General features: G+C 46.7%; 6 protein-coding genes across 11 annotated transcripts; 4 read left to right on the top strand and 2 right to left on the bottom strand.

Moving 5' to 3' along the window:
* Window positions 1-17: 17 nt before the first annotated feature.
* Window positions 18-5,859, top strand: E1B28_009848 (uncharacterized protein). The gene is made up of 16 exons (XM_043160768.1): window positions 18-235; window positions 290-553; window positions 605-787; window positions 840-1,776; window positions 1,827-2,290; window positions 2,340-2,453; window positions 2,504-2,608; window positions 2,656-2,820; window positions 2,875-3,060; window positions 3,115-3,460; window positions 3,508-3,794; window positions 3,853-4,089; window positions 4,146-4,433; window positions 4,493-4,609; window positions 4,671-5,173; window positions 5,227-5,859. The coding sequence occupies exons 1-16, from the start codon at window positions 32-34 to the stop codon at window positions 5,630-5,632; spliced, it is 4,806 nt and encodes a 1,601-aa protein (XP_043007233.1). The 5' UTR covers window positions 18-31; the 3' UTR covers window positions 5,633-5,859.
* A 53-nt stretch (window positions 5,860-5,912) lies between these two features.
* Window positions 5,913-7,245, top strand: E1B28_009847 (uncharacterized protein). 5 transcript variants are annotated; one of them, XM_043154774.1, is made up of 5 exons: window positions 5,913-6,092; window positions 6,149-6,238; window positions 6,294-6,851; window positions 6,904-6,931; window positions 6,990-7,245. In XM_043154774.1, exons 1-4 carry the CDS (start codon window positions 5,969-5,971, stop codon window positions 6,921-6,923), a joined length of 792 nt encoding a protein of 263 aa, XP_043007231.1. In that variant the 5' UTR covers window positions 5,913-5,968; the 3' UTR covers window positions 6,924-6,931; window positions 6,990-7,245. The 5 variants fall into 5 exon arrangements, with proteins under 5 accessions (XP_043007231.1, XP_043007230.1, XP_043007228.1 ...); XM_043154773.1 differs by having other exon boundaries at window positions 6,149-6,233; window positions 6,294-6,931; XM_043154771.1 differs by having other exon boundaries at window positions 6,294-6,931.
* Window positions 7,246-7,350: 105 nt separating this feature from the next.
* On the top strand, window positions 7,351-10,257 carry E1B28_009846 (uncharacterized protein). Its single transcript, XM_043154770.1, has 9 exons — window positions 7,351-7,622; window positions 7,722-8,311; window positions 8,362-8,485; window positions 8,533-8,696; window positions 8,752-9,204; window positions 9,264-9,558; window positions 9,607-9,716; window positions 9,770-9,886; window positions 9,947-10,257. Exons 1-9 carry the CDS (start codon window positions 7,418-7,420, stop codon window positions 10,082-10,084), a joined length of 2,196 nt encoding a protein of 731 aa, XP_043007227.1. The 5' UTR covers window positions 7,351-7,417; the 3' UTR covers window positions 10,085-10,257.
* Window positions 10,258-12,263: 2,006 nt separating this feature from the next.
* E1B28_009845 (uncharacterized protein) lies at window positions 12,264-14,618 on the bottom strand. Of its 2 annotated transcripts, XM_043154768.1 has the most exons (6): window positions 14,483-14,618; window positions 14,367-14,433; window positions 14,200-14,316; window positions 13,354-14,146; window positions 12,970-13,301; window positions 12,264-12,917 (listed from the first exon to the last, which is right to left on the bottom strand). In XM_043154768.1, exons 1-6 carry the CDS (start codon window positions 14,505-14,507, stop codon window positions 12,386-12,388), a joined length of 1,866 nt encoding a protein of 621 aa, XP_043007225.1. In that variant the 5' UTR covers window positions 14,508-14,618; the 3' UTR covers window positions 12,264-12,385. The 2 variants fall into 2 exon arrangements, with proteins under 2 accessions (XP_043007225.1, XP_043007226.1); XM_043154769.1 differs by having other exon boundaries at window positions 14,200-14,433.
* GET3 (Golgi to ER traffic- protein) lies at window positions 14,619-16,155 on the top strand. The gene is made up of 9 exons (XM_043154767.1): window positions 14,619-14,724; window positions 14,779-14,796; window positions 14,852-14,919; window positions 14,978-15,116; window positions 15,172-15,265; window positions 15,319-15,469; window positions 15,521-15,628; window positions 15,685-15,823; window positions 15,877-16,155. The coding sequence occupies exons 1-9, from the start codon at window positions 14,652-14,654 to the stop codon at window positions 16,065-16,067; spliced, it is 981 nt and encodes a 326-aa protein (XP_043007224.1). The 5' UTR covers window positions 14,619-14,651; the 3' UTR covers window positions 16,068-16,155.
* On the bottom strand, window positions 16,155-20,442 carry VAS2_3 (AP-1 adaptor complex sigma subunit Aps1). Its single transcript, XM_043154766.1, has 18 exons — window positions 20,274-20,442; window positions 20,054-20,224; window positions 19,614-20,001; window positions 19,483-19,564; window positions 19,312-19,431; window positions 19,142-19,256; window positions 19,003-19,091; window positions 18,616-18,938; window positions 18,308-18,548; window positions 18,081-18,251; window positions 17,648-18,026; window positions 17,467-17,594; window positions 17,259-17,414; window positions 16,996-17,199; window positions 16,824-16,935; window positions 16,586-16,764; window positions 16,388-16,537; window positions 16,155-16,328 (listed from the first exon to the last, which is right to left on the bottom strand). Exons 1-18 carry the CDS (start codon window positions 20,389-20,391, stop codon window positions 16,260-16,262), a joined length of 3,195 nt encoding a protein of 1,064 aa, XP_043007223.1. The 5' UTR covers window positions 20,392-20,442; the 3' UTR covers window positions 16,155-16,259.
* Between the last annotated feature and the right edge of the window lie 3,313 nt (window positions 20,443-23,755).

Genomic DNA, 23,755 nt, shown 5'->3' with positions numbered 1-23,755 from the left:
CGAGTACTGAGTCACTCCACGACAATAAAGCATGCTGTTCCATCACGTGGCAAAGTGGCCTCTGCGCGTCGTCGCGACCGCGCCTTTCTCAAACCGTCACTTTACCATCAACAGTTTCCAACCAACCACATTTTTCTCGCGCACTTTTTCGATGAGTTCCTCAGAAGGGGAGAATTTCGACTTTGACGATGCGTATAGCGTTGATTCTGATGATTATGCCCCTGCTCCTAAGAACGTAGGCCCCCAATTCTGATCCTCTGGGCTACTTCTAAAAGGCCTCTTCGTTTAGGGAAAGGGAGCAGCCAAACCCAAGGCCACTACCAAGGCCACGAAGGAGAAGACGGTCGCCACCAAACCAGCCACGAAGGCAAAGGTAGTAGGGAAAGCGAAGGCCGCTCCGAAGAAGAAGAAGGTTCTTGCAGATCACGACGACAACGCAGAGGACAAGGGAGAGACTAGTGGAATTATGGAGATCGATGACGACGACGCACCTTCCGCAGACATCCCTGCCGCTAATATGAAGAAAAAGACGGCATCTGAGACGTACACGAAGGTAATGTCCTGGTTCCATGACGCCAACTTACATTACTGAATCCCCATTCAGCTCTCGCAATTAGAGCACATCCTCAAACGTCCTGACTCGTACATCGGCAGCGTGGAAACTATCACTCAGACTATGTGGACCTTTGATTCTGACACGAAGAGGATGGTCTATCGCGACGTGAAATATGTTCCCGGTTTCTTCAAGATAGTGGATGAAATCCTGGTGAATGCTGCAGATAATAAGGTGCATCAACTACTGTTCACCCTACATCAGAGTCCTGACTGTCCGTCTCAAGATCAACGACCCTAAGATGGACACACTCAAAGTCGACATCAACATAGAAGAATGCACAATATCTGTCTATAATAATGGCAAGGGTATCCCGATCGAAATTCACTCGAAGGAGAACATGTATATTCCTGAGCTCATCTTTGGTCATCTTCTCTCATCTTCCAACTACGATGATGACGAGAAAAAACTCACCGGTGGTCGTAACGGTTATGGTGCAAAGCTGACCAACATCTATTCACTCGAGTTCACAATCGAAACTGCAGACAAAAACACCCAGAAGAAATACAAGCAAACGTGGACCAGCAACATGACTAATTGTGGCAAGCCTAAAATTACAAACAATGCGCGCGGCGAAGAGTGGACGCGTGTCATTTTCAAGCCCGATCTGAAGCGTTTCGGCATGGATAAGATTGACGAAGATACAGCTAGCCTGCTGCGCAAGCGTGTCTACGATATGGCCGGGACGGTTAAGGATGTGAAAGTGTATCTCAACAACGAAAAGCTGAAAATCAAGGGCTTCAAGCAGTACGTCGAAATGTATCTCAACTCGGTCTCTGCGGAAGCGGCAGAGAACTCAGGAGGCGCAGTTCAACCCAAACAAACAATCATATACGAGCAGTCCAAACGCTGGGAGTTCGCGTTCGCGGTCTCCGAGGGTACCTTCATGCATGTCTCCTTTGCCAACTCCATCTCGACCACCAAAGGAGGCACACACGTCAACTACGTTGCCGACCAACTCGCGAAAAGTCTGATAACTGCTATCAGCAAGAAGAACAAAGGAGCTGCTGTCAAAGCAGCGCAGATCAAGAATTATATGTGGATTTTTGTCAACTCACTGATTGAGAATCCGACATTCGACAGTCAGACGAAAGAAACGCTCACTCTGCCCGCGTCTAAATTTGGCACGAAACCCACTATTACGGACGACTTTGTGAAGAAAGGTGCATGGAACCACTTCCTGGACTTACGTCTAAATCTAACCATCCTCTAGTTCAAAAGTCCCCGATCGTTGAAAACATCTTGAATTGGGCAAAATTTAAAGCCGACCAACAGATCAAAAAGACTGATGGTACCAAACGAAATCGGTCTGTGTTATCTTGCAAGTTACCCCTTCGCCTTCGTGGCCTAATTTCCCACAGGTTGACCGGATTGCCCAAGCTTTCCGATGCCAATAATGCAGGAACGAAGTACGCGAAGGATTGCACGTTAATCCTCACTGAAGGAGATTCCGCCAAAGCTCTTGCTGTAGCAGGTCTAGGTGTAGTCGGTCGCAACAATTTCGGCGTTTTCCCGTTGAGGGGCAAACTTCTCAACGTCCGTGAAGCAAAATTCGAACAAATCATGAAGAACGAAGAGATTCAAAACGTCAAGAAGATCATGGGTCTGCAACACAATAAAGATTATACGAACACATCCAGTCTTCGCTACGGGCGTCTGATGATTATGACAGATCAGGTGAGTTCCTAGATCTCAGAATAGACTTTCCTGTTGACCAATTATCTAGGATCATGACGGATCTCATATCAAAGGATTAATTATCAACTTCCTTGACCACTTTTATCCTTCTTTGCTGAAGATTCCCGATTTTCTGGTAGAATTTGTCACACCAATTGTCAGGGTACGAAAGCTTTGTTAGCATTGTAAGACCCCATTGACGTTAGTTTATAGGTGACGAAAGGCAATCAGAGGAAGGATTTCTTTACAATACCTGAATTTGAGCAATGGGTAGAAAACACCCCCGACTCTCACAAGTGGGTAGCTAAGTACTACAAGGTATCTTCTTCCCCTCTTCAGCAAGGAGCACTTCTAACTTTACGTAGGGGTTGGGTACATCTGACGACAAGGATGGTCGTGAATACTTCAGCAATATGGCAAAGCACATGATACCATTCTCTCCCACTGTGGAAGGCGATAGGGAACTCATCGAACTAGCGTTCAGCAAGAAGAAAGCAGACGAAAGGAAAGAGTGGTTGCGACAGTTCAAGGTAGAGAATTCCAACTCTCGGGATGGTTTTCGTTGAGGCTCAAGAAATTCGTAGCCTGGAACCTACCTTGATCACCGTCTGGAGGAAATCCCATATTCCGAATTCATCAACAAGGAGCTGATACTCTTTTCGATGGCTGACAATATCCGGTCTATACCCTCAGTTGCGGATGGACTGAAGCCTGGCCAGAGGAAAGTCATGTACGGCTGCTTCAAGAGAAAACTGAAGAAGGAAATTAAGGTACTAAACTTTCGTTGTAGTATTGTCGGTGGTTCTGATGGCTCCTCTTCCTAGGTGATGCAACTTGTGGGTTATATTGGTGAACAAGCCGCCTATCATCACGGAGAAATGAGCTTGATGTCAACCATTGTCAACCTTGCTCAAGAATTTGTTGGGAGTAACAACATCAACCTTCTAATGCCCAATGGTCAGTATGGTACCCGAGACCAAGGCGGGAAAGACCATGCTTCTGGCAGGTATATCAACACCTTGCCTTCACCCCTTGCTCGCGTGATATTCCACCCAGACGATGATGTCCTTCTTACCCCTCAAAAGGACGACAACAAGTTGGTGGAGCCAGAATGGTACATGCCTGTGATACCGATGGTGTTGGTTAATGGAGCTGAGGGAATCGGAACTGGTGCGTGCGGTTTTGCTGGCAGTCAACTAGAGCTCATCTTTCTGCAGGATGGAGTACAAACATTCCCTGCTTCAACCCTCGAGACATTGTCAAGAATTTGAAGCGTTTGATGAATGATGAAGAGACGGTCACAATGCATCCTTGGTGGCGCGATTTCAAGGGAGAGGTCAAATACGTCGCAAAACACAAATACGACGTCACTGGCATAGTGACAAAACTCGATGACACGACTGTTGAAATCACCGAGCTTCCTATCCATAGGTGGACCCAGAATTTCAAGGCTGAATTGGAGGTTATGATGGTCGGGGAGAAGGGAAATGATGGGGTGATCAAGGTACGAGCACATCCTGGAACCACATCTAGCGATGCTGATCCCTGAGCTTTTCTTTTAGAACTACCAGGAACATCATGCAAATCAAGATGTTCACTTTGTCATTCAGATGGATCAGAAGGAAGTAATCAAGGCCGAAGAGAAAGGGCTCATCGAATACTTCAAGCTCACCTCTAAAATCACCACCTCTAACATGATCTGTTTCGACTTTGACGGAAAGATTAGGAAGTACGATTCTCCTGAGGAGATTCTCGAGGAATTTTATCCCAAACGTCTTGAATACTACCAAAAACGAAAGGTCGGTCCTCTCGGTTTCAACACAGCTTTTGCTCATTGTTTTTCTTTCCCCATCAGGACTTCCTTGCGTCAGAGCTTCAGAACGCTTTCGAAAAGCTTTCAAACCAAGCCCGATTCGTTCAGATGATTGTGGACAAAAAGCTGACGGTGTCAGGACGAAAGAAGGCTGACATTGTGGTCGATCTCAGAAGTCATAACTTTCGACCTTTCCCGAGAAAGAAAGTGAAGGTTACTGCAGATCAGGAGGGCGACGAAGAAGCGGTCGAAGAGGAGGAAGATGACGGTCCCAGTAGTGATTTCGATTACTTACTCGGCATGCCGATCTGGAACTTAACCCGGGAGAAAGTAAGATCTTGTTGCATTCACCCCCGGCAAGTCACTGACTCGCACTTTTCTCTCAATAGATAGAGAAATTACGACAGCAAGGCGCCGAAAAGGAGGCCGATTTGATTGCGGTCCTGAACAGGTCTCCCAAGGATATGTGGCGTATCGATTTAGACAACTTTTTGGACGTCCTTGAGGTCAGTTGATTGACTACAAGTTCGTTTTTTATTCAATGTTCTTTATCGACCTCAATTACAGAAAACAGAAGAGGAACGTAAAATCAAATCGAGCGCGGGAATCAAAGGCGGAAAAAAGGGAAAACGCAAGGACGCCGTCTTGCAGACTCGGAAGTCTTTAGGAAGCAAGCGCAATGACTCCGATGACGACTTCAAGCCTATCAAAGCACCCGTGAGGAGGAAAGCACCCGCACCCGCACTTGAAGGGACTGAGAAGAGCAAGAAGTCCCAGGCTATGCCAAAACCTAAGGCAGGTACATCGAAGAAGGCGAAGAAAGAAGAGGAGTCGGATGTCGATATGTTCGTTCCGGATGATGAAGTGGTAGAGGTGAAGAAACCTCACAAGAGGGTGGCTAGGGCTGCAACCAAAACGATCAAGATTGACTCCGATGACGACGACGAGATTGAGATGGTAAAGCCTGACAATACCACATCGTCGTCGACATCCTCTACCAAAGACGATGAAATGGATGTCAACGCAACCGAGAACAAAGGAAAAGGAAAAGCACCGCCCAAGCGTAAATCGTAGGTTTCCGTTTAAGCTTTTTTATGGTTACCAGACTTATGTTCATCCACAGACCCAACCCTGATTTTGACGAGAAGGACGAATCTGACGATATGAAGCCTGGGCCTGCAAAGAAGTCGAAAGTCACTGATTTCTTCGGGAAAACGGGGTCGTCGTCGTCATCCAACGTGAGAGATAACAACGCGACGGCTGCAGAGCCGAAAGTGAACGCAAAGAAGACACTTGCGAGTAGTATGAAGCCTCGTTCTCCACCGAAGCCCAAGAAGACCGTTACGAGAATTATTCAATCTGACGAAGAATCCGGGGATGACCTGGATATGTACGACGACTTGCCCAAGCCACCTCCAAGAACCAGTTCTCGTGCTGCAAAAGGTGCTACGAAGAAGTATATCGACATTTCGGACGACGTTGACGACGATGATGATGATGAGGGCAATGGATCAACCTTTTTCGACTGAACTACGAGTCTTGGAACTCACGGGAGCCCTTCCACATTATTAGTTTCTGTTTCCGTTGTAGACTTGCAGCCAACTTTACGACTCTCCTCTTGTTCCTTCAGTATATCTACACTTTATTTCGAATCGTGATTCGTTATTCAATCTTCCCGATGTATCTCATAAGTATCGCTGTTTAAGACTATATTTGCAGGTCAACAGACTATGTAATGATAAATCGATTACCCGTGAACCTATGTCCAAGAGTGGCTTTGGAGTGGAAAGCTGACTGCACATGACTGTTCTCAGTCTCTCTCTCGGTTACCCGCTCCCTACTGGCAACACAGGACCTGAACCAGGATGCAGCAGAAGAACCCTGGGCAAGGGCCGGAGTCTCAAGGAGGAGCCTTAGAAGGAAGTGACGGTCGTGTGCCAAGTGCAACATGTGGGGTTGGTGGGCGTGTTAGCTTTGACCATGTTCGAGGTACTTTCTGAACTTTTTTCGTAATGCTTCTTGATTAATCCTAATTCATTTTCAAGATAGGACGAGCATACAACATTTAGCTTCCGAGCCCTCTTTTGAATTCACGGCCAACGATGAAGGACCTCGGACGAAATCTATACTGTTAGGTTGCAGCGAAGTATTCGATGTATTACTGCCGTGCTCAATATCGGTGTTATACAGGCCAGGATTCCTGTGAGAATACTTCTTTTGAGGGAGATACCCAACAACACCCCTTCCCAATACTGGTCGCGTGCCACTCAAATTCATCTGCCCCAGCCGACGACGCATCCCCTCTACATCGTGGTTCAATACGTTTTCTGCCCCGAGTTCGGATAACATCTGGTCTTCGCAATTCGAATGGTCGCCGGTCGGCACCTGCATCTCCAACCCATCCAGCGAGGTTGCCTCTTGCAGCTCTATCCGACTCCCCATTCGCAACAAATCAACCACCCTCGTTAACGTCAACTCGATCATCTTCGATTTCTTCGTCAATATCTGCTCCCATACGTTTCCGTGAGCAAGAGTCTGTTCCATCGAAATGGGGACCTTTGGGAAGACGTGTTAGCATGTTCGCATCGCAAAAACGAAAAGGGAGGTCTCTCAAAGACGTCAAGAGCGACTGGGATGGCTATGTCACCCCGCAGGATGTTGGCCTGATTAACGGTAGGGAAACCGAGTTCAATGATGGTAACGAGAGGACGCCGCTCTTGGGAAGCCAAGAGGTTCAAGTTGACAACGGTGAAGAAGTTGGTATCGACATAAATCGAGAGGCTGATGCAATATTTGGAAGGTGGCCTGGGAGGTTATTGAATCGACGTGTATGTCTCTTCTTGTTCAGAGTTGAAACGGCTGATTTTCAATCGTACGGCGTACCAGTGGTGGTGGTGGCAAGTTGAGCCATTTGTATGCTGCTGGTGGTGCGCTAATGATGACGCCCTGTTCAATGAATGATACCCACGTTTTTGGGTATGTTTCGTGTTCTCTTAATCCTTCGGGGATTATACTGTACTATAGAGATTATTATACCACGTACTCTTATGCTATCCAATGGCTATCGTTGTTACTTCGCGTAAATCATACCTGTTCTTAATCCTGACGCCAAGTCCTCAAATTTGCAGACCTTATGTAACGGCTTTTTTTTTATTTTCCAAGTATTTATCTTTTGCGAGAAGTTAGAACAAAAGCGTGTACATGATACTGTAAGCGTGGGACTGATGTGAAGGCCAACTCGCGCCTACTTACCCTTGTTGACTTCACCCTAGCTACTTCACCGCGCCTTCTTGAGAGTGCAGCTGCCTCGTGGTATGCCGCCTACAGACCCCTCGGGATCCTCAAAACTCGAAGACCAACGTCGCAATGCACGAACTGCCTTGGAACCGCTCATATTAGACCCAAGCCCAAGTTCATCGTCGTCATCGTCAGGAACAAGTAGAGTTGCTCTCCTCCAAAAGGTTTTAACGGCTCCTTTTAGTCATAGAAAGAGGGACTCCACAAGGATTCTATCTGAATGTACGTGTTTCTATTCGTTGCTTTTAGCGATACATGGATATGTTCAAACTATACTGACGAGTTCTACTTGTGTCTTTTCCCCCCACTGTACTTGTGTAGTGGCACCTGTTATCATGACACCAAAAATGATGAATTCTACCGCAACTGTGTCATCGCGAAATCCACGACCAACCGTAACCGGAGGATCCATGAACCGTCCTAGGATGGACCATTTCGCAACACTAGGAAGGGCACCTCTCAGGCTCAGTATCGGAAGTCGTCGAATTACTTCACGCGACCTCGAAATCGTAGAAGCCACGGAACAGCTTCTGAATGTCGAAGTGCCGGAACCGGAAGGAGTTGCTTCCGATGTCAGCTTATTGAGAGGGTTCAATGCTACAGTGCCGAGTGCGGAACAAAGTCGTACCAGGAGAAGGCAGATGAGAAGCGTGAATGCGCCACATATCGGACTAAGAAAGTTGGGGATGAACGCGAGAGGGATGTTGTCTGAAGAAGAGGATCATGAAGGTCGAAGTGCTACCAGCGACGACGATGTCGTGTTCGTTCCGCGTGCCGATATCGGAACTATAAAGAAAGGAAAAACTCGGGGTCGAGAGAGTTTGGGTGCTACAAAAATGCTGGGGAAGGATGAGTTATTGCGTCAGAGGAAAGAGATACAAAGAGACAAGGAGAATCTTCATGTGAAGAAAGTGTGTCTTCAGTCCTTTCCTCCAATGAACGGTATTGACCGATATCACAGAGTCTTATTAACAGTGAAATTACAGAGATAACGCATAAAATAGAGGCCTTAGATGAAATTCGTGCTAACCTCGAACGCGACCTTCTAAGATTTCAGGAAGAGGAATTGGAATTGGATGCGGAGTGTGAGTCGTAAATAATCCGCGAGTAGCCGTAGTTGACATATCTGCAGTGGAAGGTGTCAAGGAACGTTTGGAATTTGAGCAGTCTGCAACGAACCGCTCCTCAAAAGCACCGGGACACGACTTACAGCTTCCACTTAGCTCTAGGCATCGAAAAGGTCCTTCGTTTTTACCTTCGGAACACGACCAACTTCCACCCGGAGTTGCTTTCATGGTACGCCTTATCCTTGTCATTACGTGATCACCATATTCTAATGCCCGTTCTATAGACATTAGAGAGCCATAAAACCCCAATAACTGCCTTAGACTTCTCGGAGCCCTATGGTACGCTGGTCAGTGCTTCCCAGGAAGACTCTCAGCCTCGTGTTTGGGACTTGTTTTCTGGATCAGAGATAGGGCGGCTGCGTGGCCATGGAGGGACTGTTAAAGCGATACAGGTGGAGTCTCATGTGTGTTTGACGGGAAGCGAGGACAGTACTGTTAGGTTATGGGATCTCAGAAAGGTTGATGTAGAGGATAACTATGGTTGGGGAGAAGAGGGCGAAATCGTCAGTTTGAGTGACGTTGCAGAAGAGGAGGAGGGAGGGAGGGACGAGGAATCCTTTAAACCGAACGGAATAAGGAACGTCGGGGAGAAGGAAAGAGAGGATCCCGCGTGCATGAGGGTATTGGAGGGCCATACTAAAGCGGTTACCGCAATGTTTTTTGAGGATAAGTGTCTGGTGTGTTATTTATTGGCCTGTCATTTTTTCCGTATACTTCATATGATGGCTATCGATAGGTGACAGGTGCTTCTGACAAAACTCTTCGTCAATGGGATTTGGCTACTGGTCAATGTGTTATGACTATGGATATCTTATGGGCGATATCACATCAAACGACGAGCACCCCGAACTCTTCGCTGTCAGGCAGTTTCTTTGCTGGTGCAGTCAATTCCCTTGGTGCATTTGCTGTACCGACTCCACCGTACGCTGATGATAGCTGGGACATGTACGAAGATTATGTTGGAGCCGTGCAATTCTGGGGATACGGTCTGGTCAGCGGTAGTGGGGATGGTGCAGTTCGCATGTGGGATAGTGAGTCGAACGTTTTGACATTTTGCTCACTGTGACTGAACGTTTTAGTGCGTACCGGGCAGGCTCACAGGACCTTGATGGGACATACTGCTCCCGTTACCTGCCTTCAGTTTGACGAGATACACGTTGCAAGCGGTAGTCTCGATAAGACGATCAGGGTAACAAGTTTCCGCCTCGTTGTCGTCATCTGTACCAACCGTTTACACCCCAGATATGGGACCTGCGGACAGGAGGAATTGTCAAAACTCTCGAATACGATCATCCAGTTACTGCCCTACAATTTGACACACGAAAAATTGTCGCGGCTACGGGCGAAAACGGTATCAAGGTGTGATTACCTCCCCGCTCGTTCTCATGAAATTTACATATATCTCCTTCATCTTCTCAGATATACAACCGCACAAGTATGCAACATTCCACTTTGCTCACGAACGGACACACGAAGCCGGCCGAACGTCTGAGATATATGGACCGCTATCTTGTATCTGGTGCGCGAGACGCGACAATGAAAATTTGGTCTCTATAAGGCTATGGGGGAATACTACTGATAATTATTATCACTAAGCTTATAACGCATTCGTGAACTCCGATCCTGGACTTCTCTTATTCTCCAAGTACTTTCCATACATCTATAGACCCGCAAGATAATGAATGCTCAGCAACCATGTACAGTAGCAGACCTTGAACATTCTACCAAGCATCGTTTCCCGAGGTCGTAGACCACTCTCGGCCAGTCAAGCAACGGCTCGTAGAAGGAGCTGTGAGAATGATTTGCATGGTTCTCGCCAGAGCTGAACGGGAAATCCAGCGGACGACATCGTACTATTCTGGGTTTCGATGTGCAAAGCACGGGGATATGCAAAATGGGTCAAAACATAGTCTTCCCGTTTTTTTGTGGGCTCAGCAATTTTTTGTGGGCTTCTTAGAATACACATGAGCTTGTATGTATAACTGTAGCCACCACCAGACAGAGGATATGAGATGAGAGGCAAAATACAGTACAGGTCGTGGTGTGATATGAGTGTGACAGCCCAGGAACAGTATTTTCCTGAACGTAAATCAAAATTTTGGATATGTAGTGAAGTGTAAACAAGTACGTAGACAATAAATACAAGATTCTAGAGGCAGCGGAGCGAAATGTGGTGTAAAATAAGCCAAACGAGTCCCCAAAGGTCCCCAATCAACCAGTAAGCGAGACGGCAGTGGGGCTGACCATCAATGCGATGATGGTTGCGAGCGGCGAGGAATATGCCGTGACCCCATCAAACCAGCAACCATGCCAAGGAAAACTGACGCAAGCCAACTTTTGGTCAAGGCGCGAGCTTTGCTCCTGGCCGATGTGTTGCCAGACGTGTCGATACGTGACGAACCGTTTTGCACTTCTTGTTGCACCCTCGGACAGTCTCCGAGGCTTCTTGCAGCTATCCTAAAATCCTGATAAAATCAGGCTAACATCCTGAGCACTATTAGAATGCTCTAGTCAAATTTCTGATACTGTAAGTGGTGTGTGGAAGTGGTTCTCGAAAATCTTGCTTATCCCTACACAGAATAGTAGTTCATGTTCGAGGGAAACAGACAATAATGTCACGCAGATGTTATGGCTGTGGATATAACTTGACTAAAGTGGCCTTGAGGTTGTCAGAGACGATTGCATACGGATGTAAACGAACATCGACACCATGTCCGAGTCGTGCTAGCTAGAGGCGTCACGCCGTCAACGCACAAGTCCGAGTGTGCTGCCGTTTGTTTGGATTCGGACAGCTACAGCCATGTGACCTGTGCCTGACACCTCTCACTGCAGCACCATAACCTACCGAGGAGGCTACAAGAAATTCCAACGTGGATGATCAGGGCATATCATTTGCTGTCTGTTCATGTCAAGAAAGTGTGCGGAACTATTTCCTTTTTTGGAAGGTATCATCGCTTTTCGCCCGGGATGTACCCAAAAAGAGGTATTATTTTGGCCGACCCTCCGATCCTCGTCAGTAGCCAAGTCCGATCCGTATGTACACAATATTGGCTCGCCTGGGCTGCCGTGTCCGTCGTATACCCTAAAAATTAGTATAATATCCAGGTAGCGTAGGCAGATAAAATGGACCAAATTTTCCCTACCCGACTCTCCATATGTACCGAAAACCCATCCAATCAACCAAAAATTATGTACCAAAAACAGCCAAAATCCAATTCGTCTGAGGAGTGAGCTGGGAGTGAGTACACTTACATTCTTATACCTTCTCATATCTCTCTGTAGTCAGCACTCACATATAGTTGTGTCTAGGCTACTTCCAATAACTCCATTCTCCGTTCGTTTGAATATGCTAGGAGACTCACAGCCAAGCTGTTGGGGGCTCGAGGAATACTCGAGCAGTTGCCACTCCTATTCTCGATCTTCGTTCACTCTCAAGCTTATTGTTTACATAAAATGTATCCGCCGTGCACGGCTCGTTGTTGCTGACTTTAAATCTCAGTCTGTAATGTGGACTTTTAATTTGCTGGGGAGTTTGTTAGTACGACAAGTTCCATGTCGTTTCTTTCGATCCTCCCGCAGGCCTTCACGCGACCGTCGCTAGCATCTAGAACAATAATAATACAAACAAGATGCCTGGCTTTGTAGTGTGTCGTTGTCGTGTGGAATGCAAGAAGTGTAGCTTAAACTCTGAATCCACCCAAAATCATGGGCATCCCTACAAACACCGACACGACTGGGCCTCAACACGAATCTAGATTGCTCACTCCGTTCACGATAAAGTAATCCAGCTCCCAAGCTTTAAAACTTCAAGGCTACATCTTTTCATACAATAAGCTATCCTGGGGATCTTCTCCACTTTCAGCTCTTGCCCCACCATCCACCCAAAAGGCTGCTTAGACCACTTCTCGCAGGAGCAATTCTGGGTTCTGGAGTAGCAGGCCTCGGTTCATGCTCGATTTGTGCCGCCTTCTTTTGTGCCACTGTCTCCGATTTGACCGCTGAAGGTGCGACCACAACAGTTGGTGGAACGACTTGTAGTTTCCCTACCCTCTTCTGAAGTCTATCCACATTCAAATCCACGTAATTCAACGCTATGTTGAAGAATAATGGCTTCTTGTATAGAGTTGGATCGCCACTAACGGATCCTCCATTATATGTGAGCCACTCGCGCTTGAACCGTAGGCTTTCGGTTGATGCTTCATTTTCGAGTTTGGCAACGTCTGTGCTACAGATAATGTAGAAGGATGGTGTCGCAGAGGAGATGGCGTCGGTCGGGGAGAGCGACATTAGACTGTTCGTCTCGCGGATATGGATGTTCAGGTGTTGAAGGAGTGCCAATGACTCGGCATATTTTTTTAATGGTGCATAGCACCGTGAGACCTCAAGGCACCTATCCACAGAGCTCAGTCAACACCTCACTTTAATGTCTGCGAGAAGCACACCTTCTAGCCTTCGTATACGAAATACGGGCTTCGACAGCCGACGCCAAATCCGGAGTTTCCTCGACGATGCTCAACGTTCGCATCTGTTCCAGGCTTTGTAGGATTGTGTCTAATAATTTTACAGTTGCCGGGAACAGGCGACTATCAACCTGTGGTGTGTTACCCTTCGTCGTCTGCAGTCCTTTCTGGGTGCTTGTCGCCTGTAAGGTCAACGCAGAGACGAGTAGCAAATCCCTTTGAATGCGGTGTGAAAGCAGCTGGTAAGTGATAAAGTTGTGTATAAAATGAAGGTTACGCGATCCACTAGCAGAGTTAGGACTTTGTCCACTAGACTGTAGAGCACGGTGAGACACCGAACATGGATACAAAAGACAGAGAGCTTACCTGCTCCGCTTCGGACAGCTTTCGGGCTACTTCTTCCGCATCACTGAGAGCAAGAAGGATCGCATCATAAGCAGCGACTCCTTTCTTCGAACCAGGCGCACTGTTCTTTCCGTCGGTCGCTCCAGAAAAGGCTCTGAGTTTCTTCTCTGCTTGTTGAACCTTCAACAAAACGTCCACAAGCTCCGGATTCCGTACTGGTACCGGCTCCTTCTCCCATATGAGAGGTTCCAATTTCTTTAAGCTCTCTCCTTTCCCAAAAGTCACTTCATCCTTGAATTTTGCAAGAATTGAATCGCACCCCTCCACCAACTTGTTTTTATACCCCCCCGAGATTTCATGCACAATGCCTTCCACATCATAGGCCTTCGATCTTCCAAGTTCATGGGCACAGTATCGTATTTCGGGTCCGATCTCGTCAGAGAAAAAGGTAGCAAGGGCTTGATCCCGACTAGTAGGTGCTGCATCCGCCAATTCATTTAGAAGGTTGCGAGCGACACAAAGTTGAGTAAGCGCGTCCTCGAACTCATCTCGCTGACGGAGGAACCGGCCGTTGAGCATCAAGGTGTAGACAGTTACTTCAAGGAGGTTTTCTGCAGACAATCGACCTGAATCGTAGAAAGTTTGGCAATGAGATAAGAGTTGCGTGGCCCAATGAATACTCCGACGAAATCTTCCAGTAGCATGATGCCTAATCGATCTTGCATTTTCAGAGTTTCCTGGTTGGAGGGATTGTGTGTTCAAGTCTTGTGAATACGCCCAGGCACGTTCAGCCTCGAAAAGCAGTAATTCCAGGCTGTATCACATTTAGGGATGTAATATTCAAGATGAGGTCCATAGGACACGTACTAGCCGCTCTTGATATGTTCTAGAGAGGGAGGGATAACTTTCTTAAATTCGCGACCTCTGCCATGTGTGAGTTTCAGAATTGTTCTCAAACGATGAGTCCTGTTTGCGCAATGCTTCCTACATTCTCCTTGGAAATCATTCTGAGTGAAGAAATATTGTCATCGCACCTATAACGAGTGAAATCATGATATCGAAGCCCATATGCACTCCTCTGCTCATTGACCAACGACAACGCTAAAACCAAATTCAGGTCCGTATTGTTGCACAAAAAGAGCGACGTTACCTCTGAAATGTATTGTATTCGTCATTAGAACGAAGCGAAGAGGCGGGAAAGCTCTATACACGACGGCACAGATCAAGCAACGTCGAGATTTTGATCAACGTGTTACGGTAAATAAAGCGTGAACGCGCTCAGGCTCATTCTGAATCTCTCATTATTGTCGACTTCCATCATGGACACAGAAACTCTTAAACCGACGCTCCAAAACATCCTCGACCAACAGTCTCTAAAATGGATATTTTGCGGTAGGTTTTTGGACGATAGATTCGCCTTCTACATCTCACACCGAACTATCATAGGCGGAAAGGGCGGTGTCGGTAAGAGCACCCGTAAATTTCAAGATACTCCTTTGAACGAGAGTCACCTCCACAGGGAAGACCACCACCTCATGTTCTCTAGCCATCCAACTAGCAAAGTGCAGGAAGTCAGTTCTCCTCATTGTACGCGTCTCCCGATGGGAAAGTCTTTCGATCTGTCGATTTTGAACATCCCTTTCAGTCGACCGATCCAGCTCATAATCTATCCGATGCGTTTGGGCAGAAATTCTCTAAGGATGCGACAAAAGTTAACGGATTCGACAACCTTTTTGCAATGGAAATCGACCCCACAAGCGCCATTCAAGAAATGATCGAGCAATGTACGCGATACTCAGCATAATTATACGCAACGCCTCACCATAATCTCCCGTATAGCTGATTCAAATGGTATGATGGGAACCATGATGCAAGATTTGGCATTCGCTATCCCCGGCGTCGATGAAGCTATGAGTTTCGCTGAAATCATGAAGTACGAAGTCCTCCAACACCATGTATCAGACCCCTTTCTCATTCTCGCCATAGACATGTCAAATCTATGGAATACTCCGTCATTGTGTTTGACACGGCTCCAACTGGACATACCCTCCGTTTCTTGTCATTCCCCACAGTATTAGAGAAGGCATTAGGCAAACTAAGTACCCTAGGGTCGCGATTTGGCCCAATGATCAACCAAGTCAGAGCAGCTTCGTTTAATCCAATTGGGATACTTACGGCTGAAATATAGATGTCCGCGATGATGGGAGGAGAGGCAGGCTCACAAGAAGATATGTTCGCCAAACTAGAATCCATGCGTGCTGTCATCACTGAAGTGAATACGCAGTTCAAAGACCCTGTAAGTGGTTTCGAAGTAGTTGTCTAAACCAATTTGACGATCGTGATTGATTTCAGGAAAAAACCACCTTTGTTTGTGTTTGTATTTCAGAATTCCTTTCTCTGTACGAAACAGAGCGTTTGGTCCAAGAGCTAACTTCGTACGAAATCGACACGCATAACATTGTCGTGAACCAACTTCTGTTTCCTAAACAAGGTGTGTTCATCGCATCTCTGTTTTCTGACTTTGGCTCACCCTACGCTGTATAGACTCAAGGTGTGAGCATTGTCAGGTCCGGCAGAAAATGCAACAGAAGTACCTAAACGAAGCGCACGAACTTTACGATGAATTCTTCCATATCATCAAGCTACCCCTACTCACCGAGGAAGTCAGAGGTCCAGAGAAGCTGAAAGAGTTCAGCAAAATGTTGGTAGAACCATACATGCCTCCTTCTGACTAAGCCCTCTGTAACCTGCCTACATATCTTACTTACCCTAGATGAAGGTTTCAGTGCATTTTTTTTCTATCGGGAAGAACATTTCCGTGATGGCTGTCCGTTAGACGGTGAACACTCGCATTGGCAGTCAATACTAATTGGAAGCAACAGTAGAAGCTATGAGTACTGAAACAGTGCAGGTGAACATGCGTTCTATCACTTTAGTTTCGCAAACATAGTCATTGACTCTTCTAAAGCGGATATCTCTGCTTCGAATGTTCTCCTCTGCGAACACGGCGACTGAATATCTAATCGTTACCCTGTCAGGGAATTGTAAAGCTCACCTTCTCATTACTAGCATGACGGACGCTTTCTGGGACGGTAGTGGCATAGTCCGCTTGCGACTCCTGCTTCGCAATTTTCTGAAGATTCAACCGGGCGATGTCCAACTTCTTCTCGCACTTGGCGATCTCAACATCAAGATCGACGAGTCCCTGTAAGCAAAATAAGTCGGGTAACCCCTTCTGTTATGAGATACGTACCCGAACGAGTGTGTAGACTGTGATTGACGACGTTACGACGGCACTTCCGCAGCCCGAAGGTATATCTTTGACATCTGTAACGACGTCTGCGCTCTTGCATCCCTTGATGAGCGTGACGATTGTAGGGGTCTGAGATCTGAACAAAACTGTTTCTCGTTCATCCTTGGTGTGCAAAAAGACTGATGAAGGGACAGTGATGAGCAAAGCGCCACGGAATTACAAACATTGCCCGTCTTACATTGAATGTTACTTTGGAGGTTGTAAGAAGCGGCCAATGACCGTGCGGATCGTAGGATAGTAAATACAAGGTCAAAGTCTTTATCAGCATCTTCAAAGACAAAGGCAGGGTCCTGTCGAAGGTTAACACAGAGTCCATCTCAGAAGGTACTTGATTCGCAGTCAATACTTACTGATACGGGGAATGACGATAGCATGATTGAAGGAGCCGAATCGTTCGATCTGCGAGGTAATCTCTGCCACAGTTCCTCGGTGACGAAGGGCATGAAGGGATGCAGAAGACGTAGGCCATAATCGAGGCATGTGTATAGTGTCTGTTGCGCCGACTTCTTCGTGAACTCGGTAGTGGATCCGTCGGTCATAGGTTTCATTGCTTCCTAATTGACAAGTTTGCAAGATAGAAATGGTGATGAAGAGCCGGTCAGGGTAAACTTACAATATAGACATCACAGAGCTCATATAGCCAAAAATTATACGCCACAGTCGTCGCCATCATGAAATTCCGCGACATTAAGTGGGCGTTGATTTCCGTCGCAGCGATGTTAAGCTTATGAAAAATCCATTTTTCAACAAGGCTCTCGTTACCAGTGGGCTACCGCTACGCGTCGATTCAGGGTGACAAGAAGACGAAAAATGTCAAATACCTGAGCTGTAGGTTCCGGAACGAACGATTGATCCAGTTTCAGCATAGCAAACTTTGTAGCATTGAATATTTTGTTGCAGAATTTGCGATATCCTTCCACGCGCAAAATCTCCAGGTTAATATCACGGCCTTGGATAAAAACCTGTGAGCATCTTCATCCGCAAAAGACTAAAAATACGCACCTCCAGAACTATAAGCGCACAAAGCAAACCTTAACGCATCCGTACCACACTGTGGTATCCCTTTCGGGAAGTCTTTCTTCTGCCCAGCCTTCGCCTTAGCAATCTCCCTCTCATCCAGGTTTCCTTCGTACAATTTTTCATGAAGGGCCTCCAGAGGCAAGCCCTGAACAACGTCGATGGGATCGATGACATTACCCAGAGACTTACTCATCTTCCGCCCATGAGCGTCACGAATCATCGCATGACAATATACTTCTTTGAAAGGAACCTTTCCAGTGAGTTTGATTCCGAGCATGACCATGCGAGCTACCCAGAAGAAAAGGATGTCCCAACCCGTCTCAAGAAGAGAAGAGGGATAGAAGTGTCTCAGATCCGGGGTCTAGAGAGAGGGTAAGGTGTTCCAATTCTTGGATAAAAAGAGACATGGACAAACTTTATCAGGCCAACCCATGATAGAGAACGGCCAAAGACCAGACGAGAACCATGTATCGAGTACGTCCTCATCTTGCTCCAGGGTAAAATTGGCCCCTCCTGCAAGCGCTTTCGCCCTTTCAGTGGCTTCTTCAAGTGTGCGGCCAACTACCCAGTCGGCGCCGTCTTGCGACTGGCGTCGCTGTGTTAGTGCATTCGCGACAGAAAAGAACATTCATCAGTACGTACATCCTGTTCTTTATTCTCAATTCTGACAAAATAAGCGGGGCAACGATGTCCCCACCAGAGCTGCCTAGAGATACACCAATCTTGAATGCCTTCCAACCACCTGTACCATTCATTCTCCGACTGTTTGGGCTGTATTTTTAGTTCACCAGATTTCGTTCGTGCAATGGCATCCTCTGCAAGTGGTTTGCAATTGACCCACCATTGCGGTTTCAGAACAGGCTCAATAATATCACCAGATTTACTTCGGAAACGAGGGTGAGCGAGTTAGAGGGTTTGAAATAGCTTTAGAGTAAAACTGGGTCACTTACGCGCAAGTAGGAATCATCATGGGGTTATCCTTGACCTCTACGAATAGTCCGAGCTCCTTCAAGGCATCCACGACAGCAACCCTCGCATGGAACCGCTTCATCCCCTTGAATTTCTCCCCAGCATTGTGATTGAAAGTTCCATTGTCGTTCAAGATGTTGATGAAATCGAGTTTATGTCTCGTACCAACTTCATAGTCGTTTGGATCGTGAGCGGGTGTGATCTTTACGGCACCAGTTCCAAATTCCATGTCCACCATCGAATCGGTGACAATAGGAAGGAGACGATCGACGAACGGGTGCCGCGCAAACTTGCCGTGAAGGTGCTATGTAGGTCGTACAGTAAGTGAGTTGAAATATGAAAGTAGGTAAAGAGGTAAAAGCACTGACTTCATATCGGGGATCATCCGGGTGAACAGCAATAGCGGAATCACCGAGCATGGTTTCTGGGCGAGTAGTTGCGACAACGAGCTTTTCATCTGGAGCTGCCTGAGTTTCGAGGAGCAAAATGACTATGCAAGCGACATACCATAACCATCTATAGGGTAAGCAAAGCTTGTTATGACACCAAACTCAAACTTCTCCTTAGCATCGTAGCCAGGAACGTTGAGAAGGGTACGTCCAGGGAGTTGTACTTGTTCTACCTGTAAAAGGCGGTAGATATGTAAGATAGAATTGGTTGATGTATGACTGACTGACCTCTAAGTTGGATAGCGTCGTATTCAGTCTCACACACCAGTTGACCAAGCGATTTGCCCTATAAATGATACCGTCTTCGTGCAGACGACAAAAGGTCTCTGTTACAGCTTTAGAAAGTGCCTGTTGCCGGTAAACACGTAGGCTGTCAGGGATTTAATTGAGGTGGCTTACGGGGCTCATAGTAAATGCAGCTCGGTCCCAATCGTAGCTTCCACCTAGTCTTTGTAACTGATCAGTGATTCGATGTTGGTAACTTCATTGGCAGTCAGTAACCAACCACGTCAGGCGCAAGATGGACACACTCATTCTTCCAGTCCATGACAGTTTCTAAGAACTTTTCACGTCCTAGATCATGTCGAGTCTTTCCGGTTGTTTTGAACAACCTCTTTTCAACAACACTTTGTGTGGAAATACCGGCGTGGTCGAATCCAGGAGCGAATAAAGTTGTCTTTCCTAGCATTCGATTCCATCGAACGAGAGCATCCTGAATGGTCGTGGTCAAAGCATGTCCAATATGAAGGCTGCCAGTAACATTAGGAGGAGGTGCGGGAATGACAAAGACACCTTCAGGCCTTATTCTTCCGTCCGAGGTGAATTGGGGGGAAAAGAAACCTTCAGCGGACCACCAGTCGTACCACGCTGCTTCGACGGCGATAGGATTGTATCCGCTTGCCATTGGTTGAAAAAGATCTTGATGTCTCTTAGATCGTAGGAAGAAAATCGTTAAAAAAAATTAACGAACCTTTCTTCTCACCCTTTGGTGTAGTATTCACGAACGGAACCTCTTCCTCCTTCTTTTCCTTCTCAGCTTTCAATTTCTTTTCATTTGACCCAGCCGCTACAGCTGCGGCATTCTTGACAGCTTTTGCAGCTAATTTGACCTCTTTTTCCAGTTGCTTTGCCCTTTTCTTTGCTGACTCATAGTATTAGCGTGATGGCTATAAAATAATGATAATACATACCTGCACTCTTCGAATTTGGATCTTGTACATTTTGGTTCGAAGGAGGAGTAGAGGACATTTTTGCGACTGGTAGTCGTAGGAAAGATGGAAGTGCTCTAAATCGATTGGAACATAACATCCAAATTCACAATCGACTGATCGAGTCACAAAATTTTACGCGCGGCAAAATCATGTGCATCAGAAAACAATCATTGCCGGCTTGTCCGGCTTTTCGCGGCTTTTTCCCCAGCAAAATTATCCAAAAGCGGAAAATCCCCAATCTAAGGTAGCGGCAGGCCAGTTTCGACAAGCCCCACGTGACCTAGTGTGACGCTCCTTTTTTGGCCTTGTCAACTTTCTTTTGGTTTTACTACTAGCTACGATGTGGTTATAGAAAATCGGTCTCCGCTGTTTGAACTTAAATGGTTTTTGTGAGTTGATGGTAGAAAAAATACGGCAAAAAAGTATGACATCAGAGTGGAGTTAGCAATTTATGGTCATCTGAGCCTTTCCCCACGACGTGTGTCGCCGTGATTTGCCTCTGCCCACTTCGATAATGCCTAAAAAGCGGAACGCACACCTTATTTGGGCTTCTAACTTTACTGGGTAAGTTCTGAGTCCCAGGACCCCCAAAAAGAAGAAGATTAAACATGGGGTTAAACAGGAGAATGTACAGACCATGTGTTCTCATTGCAACATCACTGATTCTGACAGAAATTTACTGACAGGAATGGCATGAGTTACCCAGAAATGAGGCTACACACTCTTCTCCCCTCCCGGCATCACCTAAGACTCCTCAGTTCATGTGCAGTCCCGCTGATCATCAGTGTTCATTTACTGGGAGTCCTCTCAAGCCCAAGGAGTCAAGCTTTTACAGCCGGATTGAAAACACTACCCCAGGACCAATTTCCTGTTCACCCTTCTCCTTTCATATCAGCCGGAAACCACATGTTGACATTGAAGTTGTCAAGGATGAAGAAAACCGTGGTGCCATCACTTCCCACGTATATCTCTCTGGATCCAGTGAGTTTTTTTAATTTAATAACGAACCAGACACTTGATTTGAAAGCTACATATTTAGCCAGTGCTCAGGATAATCCTATACTTATGGACGATGATGGCAGACATAGATGGCAGGCACCATCTGTCGAAGTCGTGATGGAGAAATGTGAAATACTGCATACCATCATAAATTCCCCTCGGGCTTCAGGAACAGGATATGAGATATATTCAAAGGATAAGCTCGATCCCTGGGTCCGGGCAAAGTTCAACATGTTGTCAGCATTTTTCAATCAGTATGTTGATCCAGACTCTAGAACCCATGGAGAGTGGTGCTCCAGTGCGCTTCAGACAGCTATCAGAGTTGGCCGAAAGCACCACTGCGCTCATATCATCCACCTCATGGCACGCCACTTTATCGATAATCACAATGTGCTTCCAGTTAACCCTTATGGCAAGGGTAACGAGTCCATCCTTGCAGATGAGGGTCTACTTGGTGAAATCCAGATTTTTTTGCAGTCACTAGGGAAGGAAATCACAGCCACCAAGTTGTCTAACTATTTGGGGCAGAGGGATGTGATGGAATGTCATGGCCTTTCAAAGCAGCCAGCAGAGAGAACCTGTTGTGACTATCTCAATGCTATGGGCTATCGCTTTGCGGAGGCGAAAAAAGGAATGTATACCAATGGTCATAAGCGTGAAGACGTTGTCTATCACCGTGACCATGTTTTTATTCTGGCCCTCAAGAAGCACTACCCCCATATCCAGTGGTATGACCGTGATGGGACACCATGCAGCAACCCTTCAGGTCGACGTGTTATTATTTGGTTTCACGATGAGACCATATTCTACACCCATGACCGTCGATTCAGATATTGGTATCTCAAAGACGTGTCCGCAAAGCCCTATGCCAAAGGAGATGGACATTCATTTATGGTCACCGACTTTGTGTCAGCTGACTTTGGATTTCTTCGATCGCTTGATGGGCAGCAGAGTGCTTGCCAGTGCATGTTTCCCGGCGAAGCAAAGGATGGATACTTTGATAACGAGGATATTCTTGCACAGGCCCATGCTGCAATGAACATACTCTCACATGATTACTCAGAATTCCACCATGTCCTGGTCTATGACAACGCAAAAACCCATCGGAAGCATGCAGATGATGTGCTTTCAGCTCGGAAGTTGCCAAAGGGTACTCAGGAGTGGTTCCTCTGGAAGACGGCACAGGACAGTGAGGGAAGGATTATTTATACTTCAAGTGGGAAGCCACAAAATGTTAAGGTTCAGATGACTGATGGTAGATTTCTGGATGGCTGGCCACAGTCACTCTATTACAGAGATGGTCCCAATGTGTTAAGGACGTGTGGAATGACTCGGAACCGAAGGGAGAAACGATAAGATAAGATATAAGATATGTACTGAAGGATATACTAAAAGAGGAAGGATCTAAGATGAAGAGAGGAAAGAAACAGAGTTGATCGGAGCGTGTCGGAGAGCGATGAGGAGAGTGAAGGAGGTTGAAGAGAATGACGGAGTCTTGACAGTAGCCGAAGTTATTGGACAACGGCTTCCTGAGTCGAGCTGCCTTAGACCAGGTCACTGGGAAACCAGAGTCAAGTTTAATTCTAAAGAATGCAACTACTAAGTCGTACATCTTATATAGGATAGAATGTACAAGGTCCGAGATGGATCCAATAGTCAGATCCGCATTTGGACTGCTGACTCCCAAGCCGATAGCCTAGGCTTTAATGGGTAGTACGGAGATTAAGGTAAGTGGAGTAAGTAGGAATAGAATGAAAGTGATTGTGACCAGTTGGTCCAGATCGGACCGGCCCGGTCCGGCATGGATGTAACAGTATCCCCCTCTTAAGGTTCTTGCCCTCAAGAACCTTTCCGAGACGGAAACCGAGAAATGAAATAAATCGTAAGTAGTTCGGAAATAAATGGAGCCCGAAGAGGCGTAAAATCGTAAGGTAAAAATGATCGAGTGATAGCCGATAGGCCAAAGCAAGACAAACATGAAAAAGTGATATAAGGCGTACCATGAAAATTTCGAAGTCCAATCTTCCTTGTCCTCCCTCCGCATCTTCTCTCAATTTACATCTTAGTTCATCATGTCCAACATTGTCCAGCCCCCTCCCCACCTCGCTGTACCCGTCCCCAAACCGACATTTACACGCAAGCCTTTCAACAAGTCGAAGCCCGATCGGATGCCGAAGATTTTTGATGAAGACGAGTTCGATCGTGCTCAGCCGGATGCGATTCCGAGGAAGGAATGGGCTCGAAAAGTGGAAGAAGAACAAGAGAAGGTCAGGTCCTTCAACTTGGAGCTGGAGGAGGAGATGAAGCAGTGGAGGAAAGCGCGGAATGCGCATGAGGATGCTGAAGATGAGAGAGTGGAGGCCGTGGAGGCTGAATTGAAGGTGTGGGAAGAGTCGGAGGCTGAAAGGCGCTGACTGCTCAAAGCATGGTGGACAGAGGAGCAGCGGAAAAGGGAAGAGGAC

Source organism: Marasmius oreades, chromosome 6, assembly GCF_018924745.1.
Source record: "Marasmius oreades isolate 03SP1 chromosome 6, whole genome shotgun sequence".
NCBI lineage: Eukaryota > Fungi > Basidiomycota > Agaricomycetes > Agaricales > Marasmiaceae > Marasmius > Marasmius oreades.
This window is presented reverse-complemented; position numbering and strand designations above follow the sequence as displayed.

Coding starts and splice junctions, on each gene's coding strand:
- E1B28_009845 (XM_043154768.1), bottom strand. CDS start 14,507: ATGACGAATACAATACATTTCAGAG. Junction 14,317..14,366: donor CATGATTTCACTCGTTATAG/GTGCGATGACAA, acceptor AGGAGAATGTAG/GAAGCATTGCGCAAACAGGA. Junction 13,302..13,353: donor AGCTGTCCGAAGCGGAGCAG/GTAAGCTCTCTG, acceptor CGTGCTCTACAG/TCTAGTGGACAAAGTCCTAA.
- VAS2_3 (XM_043154766.1), bottom strand. CDS start 20,391: ATGTTATGTTCCAATCGATTTAGAGCACTTCCATCTTTCCTACGACTA. Junction 19,257..19,311: donor CGACGCTATCCAACTTAGAG/GTCAGTCAGTCA, acceptor CGCCTTTTACAG/GTAGAACAAGTACAACTCCC. Junction 18,252..18,307: donor TTGAGAATAAAGAACAGGAT/GTACGTACTGAT, acceptor CAGCGACGCCAG/TCGCAAGACGGCGCCGACTG.
- E1B28_009846 (XM_043154770.1), top strand. CDS start 7,418: ATGCCGCCTACAGACCCCTCGGGATCCTCAAAACTCGAAGACCAACGT. Junction 8,486..8,532: donor ATTGGAATTGGATGCGGAGT/GTGAGTCGTAAA, acceptor ACATATCTGCAG/TGGAAGGTGTCAAGGAACGT. Junction 8,697..8,751: donor CACCCGGAGTTGCTTTCATG/GTACGCCTTATC, acceptor CCCGTTCTATAG/ACATTAGAGAGCCATAAAAC.
- E1B28_009848 (XM_043160768.1), top strand. CDS start 32: ATGCTGTTCCATCACGTGGCAAAGTGGCCTCTGCGCGTCGTCGCGACC. Junction 236..289: donor ATGCCCCTGCTCCTAAGAAC/GTAGGCCCCCAA, acceptor CTCTTCGTTTAG/GGAAAGGGAGCAGCCAAACC. Junction 3,461..3,507: donor AGCTGAGGGAATCGGAACTG/GTGCGTGCGGTT, acceptor ATCTTTCTGCAG/GATGGAGTACAAACATTCCC.
- E1B28_009847 (XM_043154771.1), top strand. CDS start 5,969: ATGCAGCAGAAGAACCCTGGGCAAGGGCCGGAGTCTCAAGGAGGAGCC. Junction 6,093..6,148: donor TAGCTTTGACCATGTTCGAG/GTACTTTCTGAA, acceptor TTCATTTTCAAG/ATAGGACGAGCATACAACAT. Junction 6,932..6,989: donor GGAGGTTATTGAATCGACGT/GTATGTCTCTTC, acceptor ACGGCGTACCAG/TGGTGGTGGTGGCAAGTTGA.
- GET3 (XM_043154767.1), top strand. CDS start 14,652: ATGGACACAGAAACTCTTAAACCGACGCTCCAAAACATCCTCGACCAA. Junction 15,117..15,171: donor TCAAGAAATGATCGAGCAAT/GTACGCGATACT, acceptor TCTCCCGTATAG/CTGATTCAAATGGTATGATG. Junction 15,470..15,520: donor TTGGCCCAATGATCAACCAA/GTCAGAGCAGCT, acceptor GCTGAAATATAG/ATGTCCGCGATGATGGGAGG.